General features: G+C 53.6%; 3 protein-coding genes across 3 annotated transcripts; all 3 read right to left on the reverse strand.

Moving 5' to 3' along the window:
* Window positions 1-2,023: 2,023 nt before the first annotated feature.
* On the reverse strand, window positions 2,024-4,648 carry LOC104383269 (uncharacterized). Its single transcript, XM_086612396.1, has one exon. It carries the CDS (start codon window positions 4,646-4,648, stop codon window positions 2,024-2,026), a length of 2,625 nt encoding a protein of 874 aa, XP_086468522.1.
* A 46-nt stretch (window positions 4,649-4,694) lies between these two features.
* LOC147528700 (protein NYNRIN-like) lies at window positions 4,695-8,225 on the reverse strand. The gene has a single exon (XM_086612030.1). It carries the CDS (start codon window positions 8,223-8,225, stop codon window positions 4,695-4,697), a length of 3,531 nt encoding a protein of 1,176 aa, XP_086468156.1.
* Window positions 8,226-8,372: 147 nt separating this feature from the next.
* LOC147528701 (uncharacterized) lies at window positions 8,373-10,070 on the reverse strand. Its single transcript, XM_086612606.1, has one exon. It carries the CDS (start codon window positions 10,068-10,070, stop codon window positions 8,373-8,375), a length of 1,698 nt encoding a protein of 565 aa, XP_086468732.1.
* Window positions 10,071-14,265: the final 4,195 nt, after the last annotated feature.

Below are 14,265 nucleotides of genomic sequence, written 5' to 3' on the forward strand. Positions count from 1 at the left end.
TCGTTGCAGCTGCAGAAGATGCTGCTGCTGTGTTCAGCTAAAATCCATCTGAAGTTGTAGGAACTCCGTTCCCTATGGCTATATCATAATCCCGGAGCTAACCCCTGTTGTGCCACGCTGTCCCGGTGCAAGTTTGGGACTGAAAGGTGGATAACGCAAATTTTCTGTGGTTCCTTTTTCCCCTAAAGGTTCCCAAAACAGGTTAGAGGAGCAAAGGCTTTGTATAAAAGGGTAATTATTCACAGAGAAATTAATTCTAATTAAACACATAAGGTGTTGACGAGTAAGAAAGGTGCTTTAACCAAAATAATCAGGTGTTTTCTGTGAGGCTTTTTTGTGGGTAAGATGCAGGGAGCTGCAGAGCCTAGAGAGGACCAGGCCCAGCCACTTCCCAGAGGAGTTGGAGGGCTGGAGGGAGAATTCAGCCTCCTGTCCCAAGGGTGAAGGGGGTGTTTTCATGGTGCTTGGAGGGGGAAAATGGATTTCAGTGTTTCTAGACATTTATTGATTTATTCATACTTTCGTGAGCTCACTTATAATATGTGCTTCTTGAGGAGAAGTGTCTTTATCAAACCCTTATATTGAAGTTTCACATTTCTTTTAAATAACTTTGCTGTGGCGATATGCCGTTTCTTTGCGTTTCCCAGCCCGGTGTTTGTGAAAAGTGGGGTTTTTAACTCATTTCTCGAGCTAGCCCAGCAGTTGCCTGCTGGGTTAAGGGCCAGTTCTTTAATCTTTTTATTTCAGCCTGGATTGCAAAGTGCTTTTTGTCTGCGTAAAACCTCCCCAGCTCTCAGAGAGAGCAGTGCCTTCGAGATGAGATCAGACACCTGGGCTGGAAATGAGGTGTTTGATTTGATTTTTGAAATTCCCAATCTTTTTAAATTGCTTGAGCGCCACTGTGTATTATTTTAAAGCTCCTTCTGGGTTCAGAGCCCAGGGGGTGATGCAGAATGGGAGAGGCAGCATGAAAGGGAAGCGGGTTTGTGCACCAGCTCAGAGCTCCACTCTTCAGTCCAAGGCAGAAATCTCTGTGTTTCAGGGAATATTCTGCAGACAAAAAGCAAGTGAGGGATTTTTGGCCTAGAAAAGGGGAAGAAAACCCACATCTTTTGTTTTTACCAGAATTTCTCTTTACCAGTGTAGCCAAAGTTACAAGCCCGGGTAGCAAGTAGCTGAGCAGACGGCGATTGAATAGACAATCCATCCTCTAACAGACAAATTTTATTGAGTATATGAACAATTAGGCAAAGCAAAGCAGTGATGTCCAGGCTCCAAAACCAAGATCTCACCAGGCCGTTGGCCAGGCGTCCTGGGAGTCTGGGGAACCCGGAGATAGTTGCTACAAAGGTCTGTGTGGATTCAACTCCTTTAAGTCCATGGTAATCACAGGGTCTTTCGTTCTGCTCGTCTTTTATCATCTCTCCAAGTCTTTGAGGCTTTTAACACCTCTGCCATCTTCAGTGGGTGCTTTTCCACGCTCAGGCGCTACATTCCCTTCCCTTTTCTTCCAAAGACACTGTCCTTGGCTTTTCTTGTCCCTTTTTCCTTTGCTTAAGGAGTCTTAAATCACACAAGATCAGCTTCTTCACATAGCATTTGGGGATGGGAGGTTCAAAGACAAGTTACTTATGCTAACTCTTGCTTTTTTACAGTGAGGGTGATCAAACACTGGAACAGGTTTGCCCAGAGAGGTTGTGGAGTCTCCATCTGTGGAGACAGTCAAAACCCACCTAGAGCAATCTGCTCTAGGTGGCCCTGCTTGAGCAGAGGGGCTTGGACTAGATCATCTCAAGAGGTCCCTTCCAACCTCAACCATTCTGTGATTCATGCCAACCACAGGCTGCGTGGCCTGCCCTCCCCTCCTGGATGGCCCTCTTGTAACAGAGGAGGCCATCCCTCACATCAAGGTCTGGTATGGCGTGTGTCCCCACCGCTCAACGCCTACTGGGTTGCAGCCAACAGCGGAGCTAAAAGTTCTTCTTGGTGGCAAACACAGAGGCCAACCCAGTCTTGCCCTTGACTATGGTAGGAGGCGCTTGGCCAGCCCCAGTCCTTTCACCTGCTTGTCAATGCAGAGCTTCACCTGCCTCATCCAGTAACAAGTCGCTACCATGGCAAAGCACACACAGATTTGCATTAGCAGTATAACTACAACAGGGTGCAGCAGCGTGTTGAAGATGCCGGTGGCCGTGGGGGACCAGCCGAAGAAAACTTCCCACCAGTGGTGTTCTCCGACTCTCTTAATTCGTTCCATTACCTGTTTTATAACATTGCCATCATGATGTACAGTTATTAGGATCTTTTTAGCTTCTGCCTTAGCATTTTCTAACAGCTGCTGTAAGTTTGCGTGCTCCAACATTTCTTTTACAAGTGACAAATCCATACCGATGGGGGTTGGGGTTATACTACGATACAAGGTATAGTTTCTGATTAGTAACTGGCTAGTAAACACGGGAGGTTTGTACACAAAATCACAGCCTCTAATGATAGCTACGTTGCAAGCACACATATTTGAGTCGTTAAACACGGTCTGATTATAAACTTCATTAATTTGCACGTATTTACACATCGTTCTAAAGCACACGCACCCTTTCCCTACGTACACTAGCATGGTTTTGTTAGTGCTCTGGGGGTTGATCTCAAAGTGGCACACCCCTTCTTTAGTGTCAAAGCAAACGTCGCTCGCCTTAAGGGCATCATCTTCGCATATGAATCCCAGCCCCCTTTCCAAAATGCAGGCTTCCAAATCCACCGATTGCCATTTCCCACCAGACACCCTTGCCCACATGCGGTGGTCCAGGGGGTAGACCACGGAACCGTTTGTGTTAACCCCCAGGGCCACGATGGGGTAGACCTTTTCGATGCGAGCCTCAGCCACAGTCAGGACGTGGGCGATGACCGCGTTGAGGACCTGGTCGTGGGTGAAGTTGACCAGCCTCCACCAGGCTTGGAGCTGCTGCTCCTTCTCCGTGGCTGCATCCCACACGATCTTCCGGATCTCGGTGGGGAGGACGCCGTTGTCGCCGTCTCTCAGGATACCTGCAACGACACTCTGCACCCACATCTGGGCCTGGATGCAACTAAGAGCAAGAGAGACGTTATTTTGTTCGATGCCCAGTGCTCGCAACAGCATCTGGTGGTCTTTCTCGCTTATTTGTTCCCAGGTGGGCAACACCTCTGACACGAGCCACTGCCCCATCCCGAGGCTGGCCAGGGATGAATTCAGGGGGTTGAGGAGGCCCTGTACCCCCGAGGTGACAGCCTCCAACTTGTTGGCCAAGACCTCAACATTCATGCTGTTGAGGACCCCCAGCCCAGCGCCTCCTCCTCCCAGCGCTGTGGCCAGCAGGTCTCTTTTGGCCCGGGTCCCCTGGATGGAGCGGCTGTGGAGCCACGCCAGCCAGCCGGTGTGGAGGGTGGACAGGAAGGGGGTACAGTGTGGTCTGACAGAGGAAATGTTAACGGTGGACAGAGACAACACTACCTTCTTCAGTGATCGGACAGGCCCGGTTAACAGCTCCTGGATGTGATTTTGCTTGACTACGTAAGGGCCTATTTTGGAAACAAAGGGGCGCAAGATGGCAGTGATGGTGAACTCTTTTTTAAATCCTTCAGGGCCTCCTATCCACCACTTTCCTCCAAGCTCAGGGGACATTTCTACACTCAGGTTTCCTCGACACCATACCTGGAGGTTTATGACCAGGTGTGGGCAGCGTCCGTAATCCCGATTGTACCACGAAGCCTCCACGCCTAATTCAGATCTACTAAGCGTTCTGCTCTGGCGGAGGCAGTTGACCGGCACGACCCACTTGCGGCCATTAGGACCGGTGACAGTCACGGTGGTGCCGTCGATTTGCATCGGGTCGGTTATACCTTCTTGGGAGTATTTAATTTCCAATTTTACCTGGTTGCCAACTTCAGCATATTGAGCTGCATGCCAGGCCAAAAAATGGCACTTTGAGATCTTAACGGCAGCAAAGGAGTGTGTCACGGTGCTAATCTTGAATTTAAAGGACAGCCCCACGCTGTCCTGGGCCCAGAGACACACCACAAAGACTGGCTGGACCAAAGTAAAATTGCACCAACAGTCCGATTTTTCTACAGCACAGTTTTTTTTCTGATTCTTCTTAGTTTTTATCTCGGTTACGGAGATTTGAGTTACCCGCTGATGAGTGGATCCATTAATCACCCTGCACCCTACCTTTATTTCTTGTCCCACCTTCCCCAGCAGCTGCGGGAGCCTGTTTGTGCTGTCCCAGCTCCACTCGTTTTCCAAGTACACCTCCGTCCCGTGCATAACCACCGTTGACAAATTTAAGCCTTTGTTAGAATTTAAACCCATGCTTCCCGTATATTTTATATGAGCCTGAGACCAGGGCCAATCGGTCCCAATTTTTGTGTACCTCCTAACCCTGTGCTGGGCTGTAGCCCGTGTTTCGGGGTGCCTTTCGAAGTGGGAACGACTGACTTTTTGGCTGAGGTGCTGAAGGGTCGGTTGGGCGTGTTGGGTGCTCAGCACTATGCACATACCAGAAAGCAAAGCAAATCCTGCAATCAGAAATTTGAAAGCATTTTCCCCGCAGCGCAAACAGGGCTGGCGATGCAGCGAAGTTCGCCCTTCCCGCTGGTCACAATCTCCTTCCATTTTCCTTTATCTGCAAAACATAAGCAAGACGGGCTCTCCAGCCCCGTTAATTTCCCTTCCATGCTTTTAATTGCGAGGAATGGAGCCATTTTTCCTGCCTTTTCGCCCCCTTTCTGATTTCTACCTGGTACGTGGAGGGGCTGGCCTTGTTCACCACCCTAACGGGCCCCATCCACTGGGGAACCAGCACCTGATTCTTCTCTCTAACCCCCCGATACATCACCAGGTCCCCCGTGTTCCACTCCGTGGGGCGCATCAGCGCTCCCAGCTGCTTATCCATCTTGGGGATGTTCATCTCCTGCACCGAGGTGAGCTGGTGGTATGTAGCCGACACGGTCCTCAGCATCTCCTGGACCCACCGATCCGTCAGCACGCGGGGCTGCAGTTCATCCGGCAGCTCCCCTCTTTGCCACCAGTGTCCTGGCGGGTTCGGATCTCTTGCAGGAGGCAGCTTTTGGGGAGAAGGCAGGTGAGATGCCGCAGCCCCCCGTAACGCCAGCAGGACCAGCGGGAGCTTCTGATCCCAGTTTTTCCTTTGCTGGTTCACGAGTTTTCTCAGTGCCGTCTTCAGCGGTTGGTTGGGCCCCTCTGCTGGGCTCGGCTTCTGGAAATGCCCTGTGATGTGAAGCCTTTGCTTGATACCCAGGGCTTGGCACACCCCTTTCGTGACTTCTCCGATGAAGCGTTGGCCGTGGTCCGAATCGATCTCCTTTGGGACCCCCCACCGTGAGAAGACATGCTCTACCAGGATCTTTGCAGTGATGCTGGCTGTGTTGTTTCGAGCCGGAAAGGCATCCACCCACTTGGTGAAGTTGTCGCTGATCACCAGGCAGTACCTGTTCCCTTGGGCTGTTTGGGGCAAAGGGCCAATAAACTCCATCTGCAACCTGCTCCACGGCCCGGAAACCCTCTGGTGGCCCAGGAGGGCCTTCGCCGTTTTGGCATCAGGATTGTTGGCTGCACACGTCAGGCAGTTGCCGACGTACCTCTCCACGTCCTCTCTCATTTCGGGCCACCACCCAGTGCCCTGAAGCCTCACCATGGTCTTATCTGTCCCCAAGTGCCCCTGCTCATGAGCCAGGGCCACCAGCTCTATCCGGACCAGTTCAGGCACCACCCAGACTGGGAAGTCAGCCCCCTCCCTCCGTGCCAGGACCAACCCCGAGACATCCTTCCACACCTTGCACCCTTTGTACTCCTTGACCTTCACTAGCTCCTGGATGCTGGGGTCTTGCGCTTGCAAGCCCAGCAGGTCTGCACTCTCCCAGTGTCTGCTGGGAGCCACCAACATGGGGCCATTCTCCGAGGAAGGCTTGCTGGCCTTCCACATCAGCCCTTCCTTCGCACCTTGCTTGGCTTTGGCGTCCGCCTCCTTGTTCCACTTGGCTTCCTCCGTCCCCTTCTTGTGGGCCTTCACCTTAATGATACGGGCCGGCTGCACCCTCTGCTCCGCCAGCCTGGCGAGGTACAGCAACTTTTTGGCATAGGAGACGGGCTTGCCGTCGGCAGACCGCATGTCCCTCTCCCTCCAGAGCGGCAGCCACTCCAGCACCACCCGCACGACCCAACCCGAGTCCGAAAATATGGCCAGCGGCTGGTCTGCTGGCGTGTTTTCCAGGGCGGCCATCACGGCCACCAGCTCGGCTGCCTGGATGGTGTGTGGCAGGCACTTCCCCTTCACCACCTCTCCGGTGCCCCGGTTGACGGCGGCGTAGCCTGTGTACGCCACCCCTTCCTTGAAGTAGTTGGACCCGTCTACGAACCACACAACGTAACCCCTCTCCTTGGCCTCCGCCAGGCTGAGGCCGCTCTCGAACAGGGGTGCCTGCCGCGGCTTGGGCTTGCCCAGGAGACCCCCCAGCTCCTCCCCGTCCCTCTCTCCACTGATTGCCACCCCATAAGTGCCCGGTGAAGGCTCCCCCGCCTCCCCGGGGACCTCCTTGTTGGCCAACGCCAACGCCCAGTTGGCCATCCTGGGGCAGCGCAGAGGGCCCTCGTCCCCCGTGCCTGACAAGAGGTACCTCACGGGGGTGCGGGAGGTCCTCAGCAGCACCGGGGCCGACCCCACCAGGTGCTCCCAGTGCTGCAGGGCCCAGGTCAAGGCTAAAACCTCCCTCTCGTAGTCGGTGAACTGCTGCTCGGCTGGCGTCAGGAGGCGCGAAGCATGGGCGATGGGGTGGAGGTGGGCGCCCTGCTGCTGGCCCAGGGTGGCCTGCAGCCCCCTCCCTGCGCTGGCCAGCTGCAGGACATATGGTCTGTCTGCCCGGGGGTGCACCAGCACAGGGGCTCGCGCCACGCTCTCCTTCAAGGTCTTCACCGCCTCGTCCTGCTCTGGCCCCCATTCCCAAGGGGTGTCCTTCTTCAGGAGGTGGCAGAGCGGGGCAGCTTTCTCCGCGTAGCCCTCAACAAACTCCCGGGAGAACCTCAGGAGAGCTAGGAAGGACCTCAGGGTAGTGGCATCGGCCGGTGCCGACACCTTCTGTATTAGCTCGACCCTCTGCTTCTCCAGCGAGCGCCCTTCCTCCCCCAGGGTCACCCCCAGGTAGGAGACCTCCTTCCAGCACAGTTGGGCCTTCGTGGGGCTGACTCTGAAGCCCATCTTCTGGACGGCTGCCAGCACCTCGCCCAGCACCTCCAGATTCTCCTCCTTCGTCCGGGTGTGGATGAGGACATCGCCAGCACAGGACAGCACGCTGTCCTGGTGGCCGAGCTTCTCCCACATCCTCGCCACATGCGCATGGCAGATGGCGGGGGTGTTGTGGAAGCCCGGGGGGACTCTGGTGAAGGCAAATTGCCGTCCTCGAAGGGTGAAGGCAAACTTGTGCCAGGACTCAGGGTGCAAGGGGATGGCAAAGGACGGGCTGGTCAGACTGAGCACTGAGAACCACTCGGATCCCCGGGAGATGGCCGCCATGATGTCTGGGTACTTGGCCACCACCGAGGTCCGCAATGGAGTGACATGGTTCAGGGCACTGAAGTCGACCGTCAACCTCCACGTTTTCCCATCAGCTTTCCGCAAGGGCCACACAGGGGCATTGCTGGTGCTCCGCTGCTCCACCAGCACCCCCTGCTCCAGCAAGGTTTTAACTGTGTCCCACAAGCCATCCTCAGCCTCAGCCGGGTAGCGGGGCTGAGGCTGAGGAGGGGGATCTGGCCCCTTGATTGCCACAACAGCATTGATCTGCCCACAATCCAGCTTGCTCCTTGCCCAGACCTGAGGGAACTGCTCCGTGACCCGTTTCACGCGAGGCTCCCACTCGGGATGGACCAGGAGCTCAGGGGCTTTCACTGACATCACCCTGTGGCTCGCCGGGATGACGGGCAAATTGCTTTGAGGGCAGTGTAACAGCGCTTGGTTTGCCAAGTCTACCACCAGCCCCATCTTTGTCAGCGCAGAAATGGCTAAAATTCCTGGCTTTCCCTTCATTTCCATTTTCCCAAATTTTTCGGACCCTTTGGCAGTGCCAATTTCAAAGGGTACGGGCCCCGTGAACGGCACCGGTGATTTTTGGCCGTTTGGCCCTGTCAACTCAATAATTTCACAGGTTTGGAAGAGCCCGGCTTCGCCAGGGATCATGTTCAGAATTGAATAAGAGGCACCAGTATCAATTAACATCACTTGTCCAAGCACCCCTCCTCCAATAGTTACATCAACTATCAGGCGCCCCCACGAATCGGTCTTAATCGGTGCCACAAAAAGGGGCGATGCAGGTGCCTGGCAGCCCTATTGCTGAGCTTTAGACCCCGGGTCGATCGGGTTGGAGCTGCTGTGCTTTTTGGTCTCGTGCAGGGCCAGTTTTTGGAAGAGCTCCGTATCTGGCAAGCCATCGATATCCTCCTGCTTCTCATATTTCATCAAGCGCTTCCTCAGCTCATTTCTCCAAGGGTTGGACTTCTGAAACCTCATCCCTTGGTGGTTCTCCTTCCCCAAACCACCCTTGCCATCGGGATCTTTCCGATTGTCTCCTTGCATTTTTCTCACTCCCGCATTTTGGAAAGACATGGCCGAGGTTTTCCCTTTCTTCCCCCCCAGCATGTACCCCGGGAATGCCTGCTTTTGCAGCTCAAAATTCTGAGTCAGGATCTGCTCCAGCTCTGACAGCGGCTTTCTGGCTGCGTCCCCACCGGCAATCACCCGCAACGGGGGGGTCAGCCCCACCACCAGTGGCTCCTTGAATTCAGGCCTGTCAAAATCAAGGGGGGAGTCCTTCGAGCCAGGCAGCCCCGCCATCTGGTAGAGCATCTTCTTACGGTTAATATAGGCGTCCGGACGCTCCTCAGGGTTTTGCTTCTCCTGGTGGAAAAGCACTAAGGGGTTAACCTCTGGGTAGAATACCTTTAGCACAGCTGACTGGACATCCCTGATGTCCTGGACGTTGCCCATCTGCACGTCCCCCGGCAGCGCCGCGAAATCATCCGGCTTCATGCACTTTCTCACCACGTCTATCAGGTCACTCACCAAGTTGCCGCTCTGGCACCTGGGCAGCCGCTGGGCTCTGGACAGCCAGTTGACCGCTGTCTCCTTAGTCAATGGCCCCAGCATCTTCCCCACCGTTTTGAGCTGCTCGGGGGTAAACCAGAGCACAGCCCTGTTGGTGTCTATGGCCTGGAGTGGGCCGTGGCTGGCTGGCTCATCAGGGGGGCTTTTTTTAATTTTGGCAGCCTCCACCTCCCCTCCTTGCATCTGGCACATCTCCTCCCGCAGAGGAGCGTAGGGGGATGGCCTGGTGGGGCTGTTGGCACCCCACACGTCATCCTCGTAGTCGTAGTGGGGTGGGTGCGGGTCAAGGGAGTCCTCCCCTTCGCCGTTCCCGAACCGGCTCCTCTTCCCTTGGATAGCGGCCACGATTCCCCTCGACACCCCCAGCTCTGCCTGCAGCTCTTGGATTTTGGCATGGCATATCTTGTGGTCAGGGCCGGTGCCCCGGTCCCGCTGGACGTCCTGCAGGACTGCCCGCACCGCGCTCTGCGCATCGTGGGTCTCCCCGATCCACTTGCCAACCTCTTTCTCCAGCTCCTCTGTTTTCTGCTTCTCGTAGCCCAGCTTGCTCTCTAAGCGGGTGATCTCCACTGCGCTCCGCAGAGAGTCCCCGCACAGACCCTGCACCTCCGCCCGCAGGTTGTCCACCTGCATTTTGAGCTCGCCCTTGGCCTGCTCCAGCGTCTGCACGCTCTCAAGAGCTTCCTTCAGCAATTTGGACAACTCCCTGCCCACCATCAACAAACCCTGCAAAGCTGCTCGCTTCTTGCACTTATTTGTGGGTTTGGGCTTTTTGGTCTCCTCCGACCAACTCTCCCACTGCTGGCACAGCTGCTGGTATGCTTCCGGGCCCTGGAAGGCTCCCGGGGACCAAACCGGGGGGAGACACTTCTGGAGCACAAACTGCTCCAGCTTCCAATTGCTAACGATGTCGCTCATCATAGTGAGGGGGATAAGATCTGAGACGGCTTTGTCTCAGGGCAGAGCTACCATAACACCAGCACCACCGACCCACCCGCAGGGGAAGGCTGTGACCCCGCCACCCACCCCTCCGAAAAGCCACCCGGGGGGATGCTGAACCTGGTAGCGAGGGAAGGGGACGGTAGGGATGGACGACCGCGGCCGAGCGGGCAGCCGCCGCGACCCGCCGGCTCCCGAGGAGGGGACAGGGAAGGGATGCGGGAAGGGGTGAGGCAAAGCAGAGAGGTAATAAGATCCCAATAATAAGATCTCACCAATCCTTGGCTGGATGTCCTGGCAGTCCTGGGGAGGTGGAGACGGTCGCTGCAGAGCTCCGGCAGACTCGGCACCTTTAAGTCAAGGCAGTTGCAGGGCCTCTGGCCGACGGCTCTTTATAGTCATGGCAGGTTGTTGTTTGGGGCTGATAAAGACTCTGTTTACTTTCTCGGTGGCGCTTTCTCCTGCAGGTGCTGGATCCCTCCTCCTGCCTTCTCAAGGACAGATTCCTTGTCTTTCTTTATCCTCTTTGTCACTGATTAGGGAGGCTGAAGTCACATGAGAGCAGCCTCTCTGCCCCTTATCTGTTTTGGGGGGGCCCAGGATTAGTCACGGCTTGCTCATGCTAACTTCTGCTTGCACCAGGTGCCCTGCAGAGGGAGAGCTGGAGCCTGTCACCATCCATCCTCCCAAATTCACCTGACGGCCTCCTCACTTGCTGCACGCCCCGTTAGCACTTGGGTTTTGGGAAGAGACCACACGTGGGGCTCACATCTGACACCTGTAACACACACGGTCCCCAAAACCCCTACGTCTGAGCACTGATCTACTTGATGGGGGCAGGCGAGATGGTAGGATAATTCACACAATTTGTAGTTTAGGTCCATTTTGGCTTCTGGACTTCAAAAGCAGCATTTTTCCATGCCACACACCAGCCCACCGCATGCTGGCATGTAGCTTGGAGGTACCCCACGACGTGTCAGGAGCCTCGACTGTGGTATTGCATCGGCTGAAGTACAGCTGTAAATCGGCACCTGCAAAGGCAGACAGACGCCCCCCTCCCCAACCTCGCCCTACAAACCACATCTTAGCTCAGAGCAGTTTAGAAAAGAGAACTTGACCCACCTGAATTTTTTTGTCTGCTATTACATGAAGAAAAAGGTAGTACTCATCTCACTCAGTGAAAATGCTATCATTTTCTTAGCTCCTTTTCCCTCTAATGAAATACCCCAGAAGCTTCACCCTTCCCTGGAACAAAATAATTTTAAAAAATCTAAAAACCAAAAAATATTCACCTATGGCTGCTTGAGTCCTGGGCAGTTTCCATCCAGCAGCCCATTTTGCCCAACTGGCCCTTATTTCCAGGTACCGTGGTACTGGTTACGTTGGACCGGGCTCAAGGCTGAGCAGCCCTCCCCAATCCCAAAATTCAGCCCCTGTAGTCCCGAAAGAACAGAGGAACTGGATTTTTCCTCATTTTTATAGCAACTGTTCCTCCAGTCTGGCATTTACAGCCCAACTGCAAGGACTTGGGGGTATTGGTTGAGGAGAAGCTCAACATGAGCCGGCAATGTGCGCTTGCAGCCCAGAAAGCCAACCGTGTCCTGGGCTGCATCAAAAGAAGTGTGGCCAGCAGGTCGAGGGAGGGGATTCTGCCCCTCTACTCTGCCCACCTGCAGTACTGCATTCAGCTCTGAGGCCCCAACACAAGAAGGACATGGCGCTGCTGGAGTGGGTCCAGAGGGCCACAAAGATGATCCGAGGGCTGGAGCACCTCTCCTATGAAGACAGGCTGAGAGAGTTGAGGTTGTTCAGTCTGGAGAAGACAAGGCTCTGGGGAGACCTTCTAGCAGCCTTCCAGTACCTAAAGGGGCCTACAGGAAAGCTGGAGAGGGACTTTTTACAAGGGCATGTAGCGATAAGACAAGGGGCAATGACTTTAAACTGAAAGAGAGGAGATTTAGACTAGATCTAAGGAAAAAATTCTTCCCTCTGAGGGTGGTGAGGCACTGGAACATGTTGCCCAGAGAAGTTGTGGATGCCCCATCCCTGGAGGTGTTCAAGGCCAGGTTGGATGAGGCTTCTGATCTAGTGGAAGGTGTCTGTGGCCATGGCAGGGGAGTTGGAACTAGATGATCTTTCAGGTCCCTTCCAACCCTAACCATTCTGTGATTCTATAAATACCTCTGCTGCAACATGGGAGTTCAGCAGAGATGAGACCCCAGCCAGGTCCTGCTCCTTGTCTGTAGACCCCCTTCTTCTACCTTGATGCTTGGCTCCAACCCCTCAAAAGCAAACGCTTTGCTGTAAGAAACCCATCATAGGGAGAAAAGAAAGAGTAAAAAATGTAACGAAGCTGATGAAAACACAGGGGATTAGTGTCAGAGTGGTGAGGTGCGCAGGATCAAGGCTGAAAAAAAAGAAAAGGAGCTATTTACCCCAGGGATGGTCGAAGAGGAGACCCACAGGGCGAACATTGAGATGGAGCAGTGAAATGGCTGGGCTGGGGACCGGGATGGTTGTCTTTCATTTCAAAAAAGGGAATAAATTCCCCCTAGAAACCATGCTGCCGAATAACACAAATACACCAAAATCCAGCAATCCCCCCATCTTGTCCCTGGCTGTCAGCCAAACACTCGTGATGAGGAGCTGCCGTACCCCAGCAAGGTCACCAACAAGTCTTGCTTGTGTTAACAGATCAGTTAAACTCACATCCTTTTGTCCTCCCGTTTTCTTCCCAGGACAGCAGCCCCAAACAGTGAGGAGATGTTACAAACAGCAGCTGCTCTCCTGCACGTTCCCACAGCGCTTTTATTTCTGTCGGCAATAGGCTGCCAGACAAAAGCATTCCACCTCCAAAATGTTTTCTCGTAGGAGTAACACCCTGTCCTGAGAACTATTTGGCCACTGGTAAATAGATGAAGTGCGTATAAACAGCAGCTTCAAAAAAAATTCAAAATTAATCCCTGTTCCAGCACATACACTATACTTTTTCATTGCAAATATTCCTTTTTCTTTTCATAGGAGACGTCCTATAAGTAAAAGCACTGTGGGGAAGCATCTCTAAAGCTGCTATAATGGCCTGGGGAATCCTCCTGTGCCAAAACATCTGCTTAGACCACCTAATGTCACTCCTCTTCCAGCAGCATTTAGTGCTCAGTGTAACATTCCCTATGTCCGAGGTGGTAACGGTGAAAAAAGCCACTTCTGGGAGCACTTTGGTCCAGGCCAGGAGGCCAGAAGATGCTCCAGGTGACAGTAGTGGTGAGAAAAGGAGGACACAGCTGTCACAGCATCCAGGGACGTTGGGCTCAGCTCAGCGACTTCACCATGGGGATAAAGGGAAAATTCACTTGCAGTGACATTTCTTATACTAAACAAACCTCTCCAAAAAAAAAAAAAAAAAAGAGGTGCCTACACCCCATTCTGGGGAGGTCCCAATTTGGGAGTGATGTGAAATGCAAGGAGAAAGGAGAGCAGGAGGTAACGAGGGGGAAAGCAAGGGTTGCTGCGCCCCATGTTGGGGGCTCAGCTGTGAAAACAAGAGCTTAAAAGCACTGAAATGCATTTGAAAGCACTAAAATTAGTTTCCCCTGCCAGGAAAGAGTTAAGGAGCGATTCAGTCGAGTCCTTCCTGGCAAGACTTTCGGTGGTTAGCAACCCACTTCGAGCAGGAAATTATTTTAAACAGTGATGAGGAGGGGATGTGTTACGGTAGCATGGAAAAATCTGGTACAAAATGGACCAAAAATATTACGAGGTGCAATATTGTTTTTCCTATTCCTCTGCCAGCTCAACCCCTGGGGGAGGTTTCTTGGTGTCCCCATGTGAGACACCCCCAGGAAATCCCCCCTTGCTGGGGAGCCAGCCCCGAGGGAGATGCTGGGGCTTTGAAAGGACCAAGAGTATCTGCCCAAGGAGGGCATACAAGAAAATCGAATACCTCTTGGCAGTCAGGGGAACAGGGAATAAATAAAATCAATAATTTATATTTTTTTCCAAAAACATTGAAATGTTGAAGGCTGCCGACAGCAATTCACACCTATAATTTCACATCACGCCTTTCCCACTTCGAATACTAACCCCCAAGCGCTTCAAATCTCCCCCTCCTGAAGAGGTTTCAAAGCCACTCTGTTATTTTCTCTGTCATTTAAACTTTTCTGCGTACGAGCCGTGCACT

This window comes from Tauraco erythrolophus, chromosome 5, assembly GCF_009769465.1.
Source record: "Tauraco erythrolophus isolate bTauEry1 chromosome 5, bTauEry1.pri, whole genome shotgun sequence".
Classification (NCBI taxonomy): Eukaryota; Metazoa; Chordata; class Aves; order Musophagiformes; family Musophagidae; genus Tauraco; species Tauraco erythrolophus.

Excerpts from the sequence above, each read along its gene's own strand:
- LOC104383269 (XM_086612396.1), bottom strand. The coding sequence starts at position 4,648 with ATGGAAGGAGATTGTGACCAGCGGGAAGGGCGAACTTCGCTGCATCGC.
- LOC147528700 (XM_086612030.1), bottom strand. The coding sequence starts at position 8,225 with ATGATCCCTGGCGAAGCCGGGCTCTTCCAAACCTGTGAAATTATTGAG.
- LOC147528701 (XM_086612606.1), bottom strand. The coding sequence starts at position 10,070 with ATGATGAGCGACATCGTTAGCAATTGGAAGCTGGAGCAGTTTGTGCTC.